We start from the raw sequence: 4527 nt of genomic DNA, 5'->3' as shown, positions 1-4527 counted from the left end.
GACACCTGCTTCTTCTTTAATAAGTAATGAGTGCAATGTGCCTGAGTCGAGAGAAAGCCGTGTTAGCTGGGATATAAATATGGACATTACTGTTCTCCCCAATAATAATCATCCAGAGAAATTCCTTCAACTTGATGTAGGGATGCTACCAGCAACCCACGGAATGTTCCAGATAGGAGCAGCACTTTCTGGACAGAGGCAGTGGCACAACAGGGTATACTCACAGGTAGAAGAACTCTCGTTAGCAAAACAAGAAAGCTTGATCGGTGGACAATGAACTGTAAATTTTTTTTATTGTATTTATTTTTTTACAGTTGTTGGAAAAGACATTGGTCACTCCTAACCCAGAAACCATTCTACAAAAAAATAACAGTAATAAGTACTAATAAATATTTGTTTACAATAATATAAATAAAAAAAAATAATGCATGTTTGACATTTGCTTGACATTTCTTTCTCTTTTTCTACCTGAATCTTACTTTAATGTGTTATATTTTTCCCTCTGGTGTTATTTATCAAATAATCTTCTTCCGGTCTTTGTAGGTAATTTCAGCTCTTCACTGTTACCAATACTGTTAGAAATATATCCTTCTATTGAGCTTTGTGCCAACATATTGCTTTTTCTGCTCATCTTGTAATTCCCACTAGTAATTCATCTAAAATTCAACCCAACACACACAGTAGTCTTTGTACCTGAATCTTTTTTTACTTTGCCTCAAAAATGTTGTTTCCACTAGTCAAGTCAAGTCAAGAGTCAAGTCAAGAAGCTTTTATTGTCATTTAAACCATATATAGCTGAATCAGTACACAGTGAAATAAAACAACGTTCCTCCAGAACCCTGGTGCTACATTTACAACATAAAGCTACATAAAAGGAAACACAGAGCTGAGGACTAGTAAGTGTCCTCGCCACATAAACTGCATCTTAGTATTTAAACCTTTTTTTTTCTCAACTAGTTTTTGCACCTATATACATTTTTCTATTGATTTCTCTTTTTACCATTTGTATTATTTTCACAGGTCTCTGAACCTATATTTTATTCCTCACAAAATTTTAGCATTTTCCTTTTCACTGGTCTTTGTTTCTAAAATAAAATGTTCCACTTTATGCATAAAACAGAATACAGTGTGCTTCTCACGTCTCTAAAACGGCATCAGTTTTATTTTTAGACAAATCTCTCACGTCTATATCGGAACAGATATGGATTGACTCAAGTTTACATCTGGCTGTTGTATCATCTTCATATCTCATCATTCATTAAAACAGCATACACTGGTTCCTATTTACAAACTATAAGCGAAATAACGTTACGATCGATGCTCAATCCATTTTTTATTGTCTCTATGCATACTGATGGAGGTGTTCATCTTTAATTTATGATATCTATATAATATTTCGATTTTATTAGAGGGATCATCGGTTCTAGCAGTGCATATATTATTCAGCATATTCATAACCCCCTTCTGTCGTCATTATGTATTCAACAAAAGTATATGTTTGACATATTCATTGGCTTCAGCATTAATGTCCATTCTGTATTCTTCCTTTAGGGAGAGCGGAGAGGAAAGAGAGAGACAGAAAGACCGCCATCGCCGGAGGAGGGACCGGGATTTAGAGACAGTGAGCTGGAACAGCACATTACACGACTCACTCTGAAACCAAATATCAAGCAGAACCCACTCTATGTAGACCTAAAGAAGGTTGACACGGAGGAGAACCAGAGATCGAAACCATCCTGGACCATTGAGGATTATGACAGACATTCTTTGCAGGGGAACTTAACTATTCTACAGGTACAAAATGGTATTATTTGTACCGTTGCTCAGCAACTAGTATCGAAGAAGAGCTCAGTTAGAACTTTTGTATTAGCTATTAGCTTGTAACTAATGTAACAGTCAACAGTCTATTTACTGACATTATAACATTATGACCGATGCAGTGAATACAACACTGTTTTCTTCTTCATTTAGAATGTTTTAACTTAAAGTTGATGTGTTAGAAGCAGGAAAAATGGGCAAGCGTAAGGATTTGAGTTAGATAAAGGCCAAATATTAATGGCTAGACAATTGGTTCAGAGCGTCTCCAAAACTGCAGCTCTTGTGGGCCTGTAGACTGAATAACTGTACACAGCCTAGCAGTATTGTGACCTCATATCTCCAGGGTCCCTCATTTAATCTTTAGCTTTTTGAATTTCACATGATCTTTTGTGTTTCCTCTAGGATCTCTAGTTTTACTTTTATCTCTCAACCTATCGTGGATTGATGCCTCAGAGTTGCCCCATGTGTGAATGTGTGTGGTGCCATGGTGTCTTTTGCAGAATAAAACATTTACTGAAGATGAATAAAGAAAGAATATACACATAAATGTACTCATTAATGAATAAAGGAAGGCAAGAAGAAAATCTAGGTTGCATTTGCTCTTTACTTAGTAGGAAGTCGATTGACTTAACTGTTCATATTAAACATGCTCTGTGTAATAGTTGTTGCAGACCACATGCTTAGAACCTGATGACTTCTCTTCTGTCATAGGAAGACCCCAGGAAATTGAATTTTTGGCTGGAGGATCTCTACACCCCAGGCTTTGACTCCCTGCTGAAAAAGAAGGAAGCCGAATATAAAAGGAACAAAATCTGCCGAATATTGACATCAGTCATTCTGTCTGTTTGCGTAATTGTGATTGTTATCACTGTGCCAATTGTGGTGATGCAAAGAAAAGAGTGATTTGGAACATTAAAGCTTGACAGACTTATTTTTATTTTTTTAATGAGGCCCTACATACACACAAGCTATTACTGCTTATTACTGTTATGACTGTTAAGCCTGCTTGAGGATTTTGCTATTGTGGTGTTTGAATACTGTTTGAGCATTCACACGAGTTTACTATACAGTTAGTTAATATAAGTAGACATAGCAATATGTACACAGAACAGGCATAACATTATGACATTATAACATTATGACCAGTAAAGTGAACACTGATTATCTCTTCATAATGGCACCTGTTAGTGGGTGGGATATTTTAGGCAGCAAGTGAAGCAAGACCCAAATAGACGACTGGTTCAGAGCATCTCCAAAACTGCAGCTCTTGTGGGCTGTTCCTGGTCTGCAGTGGTCAGTGTCTATCAAAAGTGGTCCAAAGAAGAAACAGTGGCGAACCGGTGACAGGGTTATGGGCGGCCGAGGCTCATTGATGCACGTGGGGAGCGAAGGCCTGTCCGTGTTGTCCGATCCAACAGACGAGCTGCTGAAGTAGTTAATGCTGTTAATCCTCGATGGGTCACGACTGTTTTGACAGTAAAAGGGGACCAACACAATGTTAGTCAGGTGGTCATAATGTTATGCGTGATTGGTGGCCATAAAGTGCCGGGTTGGTGAATGGGTTATGAAATAGCAATATGTGAATTTTGAAATTGCTGAAGAAGTTAATGCTGTTGATGCTCGACGGGTCAGAACTGTTTTGGCAGCAAAAGTAGGACCAGCACAATATTAGGCAGGTGGCCATAATGTTATGCCTGATGGGTATTTATACTACAACAGTAGACAATATAAGGAATAATAGCACCACCAAGTGACCGGAAACCAACCAACAAACCCGACCTAATAAAAAACAGCATACATTTATTACAATAAGGTATTTACTGATGATCATGTCTGCTTTTATAAATATTTTAAATAAAAAATAATAAAATTGAAATAGAAAGGAAATTAGATAAACCCACCATGGAAATTGGACACTAATTAAGTCTTATGACCCTTTTTCATTTCATTGCATTTGCTTGGGAAAAATACGCGAATGTGCACTTATTACAAAAATGAGCAATGAATGAGTTTCGGGTTTAAGTTTAATAAAAATAAAATCCAGATTTTCATGCAAGACATATACACTATATGGACTGAAGTATTTGGACATCTGACTGCCATATAATGTTCTCCACAAACTGTTAGAGTTAGATGTCTTAATTTAAACTAGGATACCAAAACCTGTTTCAGCATGGCAATTCCCCTGTGCTCAAAGCCAGCTCCATGAAGGTATGGTGTACATGGGCTGGAGTGGTAGATCTCCTGCTATAAAGTTCTGACCTCAACCCCAATCGAATACCTTTGGGACCTCACCTACATCAGTACTTGACTTTACCAACACGCTTGTGGATGAATGGGCACAAATCTCCACCAGCACACTCCAAAATGCCATGGAACACATCCCCAGAAGAATTAATATTATTATCACATGGTTCTTTGGACAAAGGTGTCTGCCAAATGCCATAAATTAATAATCGAATATGATTATAACAGCAAATGTGGCAAAGTGTGGAATGGGATGTTTGAAAATTGTACATGGTCAGGTGTCCATAAACTTTTATCTATATAGAGTATCAATAATTCACACGTCTAACTCATTTATAGTCTAACTAATTAGAAAATACATTATTTAAATGTCTGTATCTGTTCCAATGTCTCAGCATTTCAGCTGGCAAATGAAAATTGATAAATATGCAAAATGTGTAGAGGTGAATTTCAGCTTGAAAT

General features: G+C 37.0%; 1 protein-coding gene across 1 annotated transcript; it reads left to right on the top strand.

The window, feature by feature from the left end:
* On the top strand, positions 1-2749 carry minar2 (membrane integral NOTCH2 associated receptor 2). The gene is made up of 3 exons (XM_083568304.1): positions 1-226; positions 1552-1794; positions 2530-2749. The coding sequence occupies exons 1-3, from the start codon at positions 80-82 to the stop codon at positions 2719-2721; spliced, it is 582 nt and encodes a 193-aa protein (XP_083424430.1). The 5' UTR covers positions 1-79; the 3' UTR covers positions 2722-2749.
* The last annotated feature ends 1778 nt before the right edge of the window (positions 2750-4527 follow it).

Source organism: Silurus aristotelis (genome assembly GCF_946808225.1).
Source record: "Silurus aristotelis genome assembly, chromosome: 18".
NCBI lineage: Eukaryota > Metazoa > Chordata > Actinopteri > Siluriformes > Siluridae > Silurus > Silurus aristotelis.
Note: the sequence above shows the minus strand (reverse complement) of the source record. Positions and strands in the feature narration are given on the sequence as shown.

What these genes read in the sequence shown, in the direction of transcription:
- minar2 (XM_083568304.1), top strand. Translation starts at nt 80, where the DNA reads ATGGACATTACTGTTCTCCCCAATAATAATCATCCAGAGAAATTCCTT. An exon ending in ACAACAGGGTATACTCACAG is followed by an intron (nt 227 to 1,551) that starts GTAGAAGAACTC and finishes TTCTTCCTTTAG; the next exon opens with GGAGAGCGGAGAGGAAAGAG. An exon ending in GGAACTTAACTATTCTACAG is followed by an intron (nt 1,795 to 2,529) that starts GTACAAAATGGT and finishes CTTCTGTCATAG; the next exon opens with GAAGACCCCAGGAAATTGAA.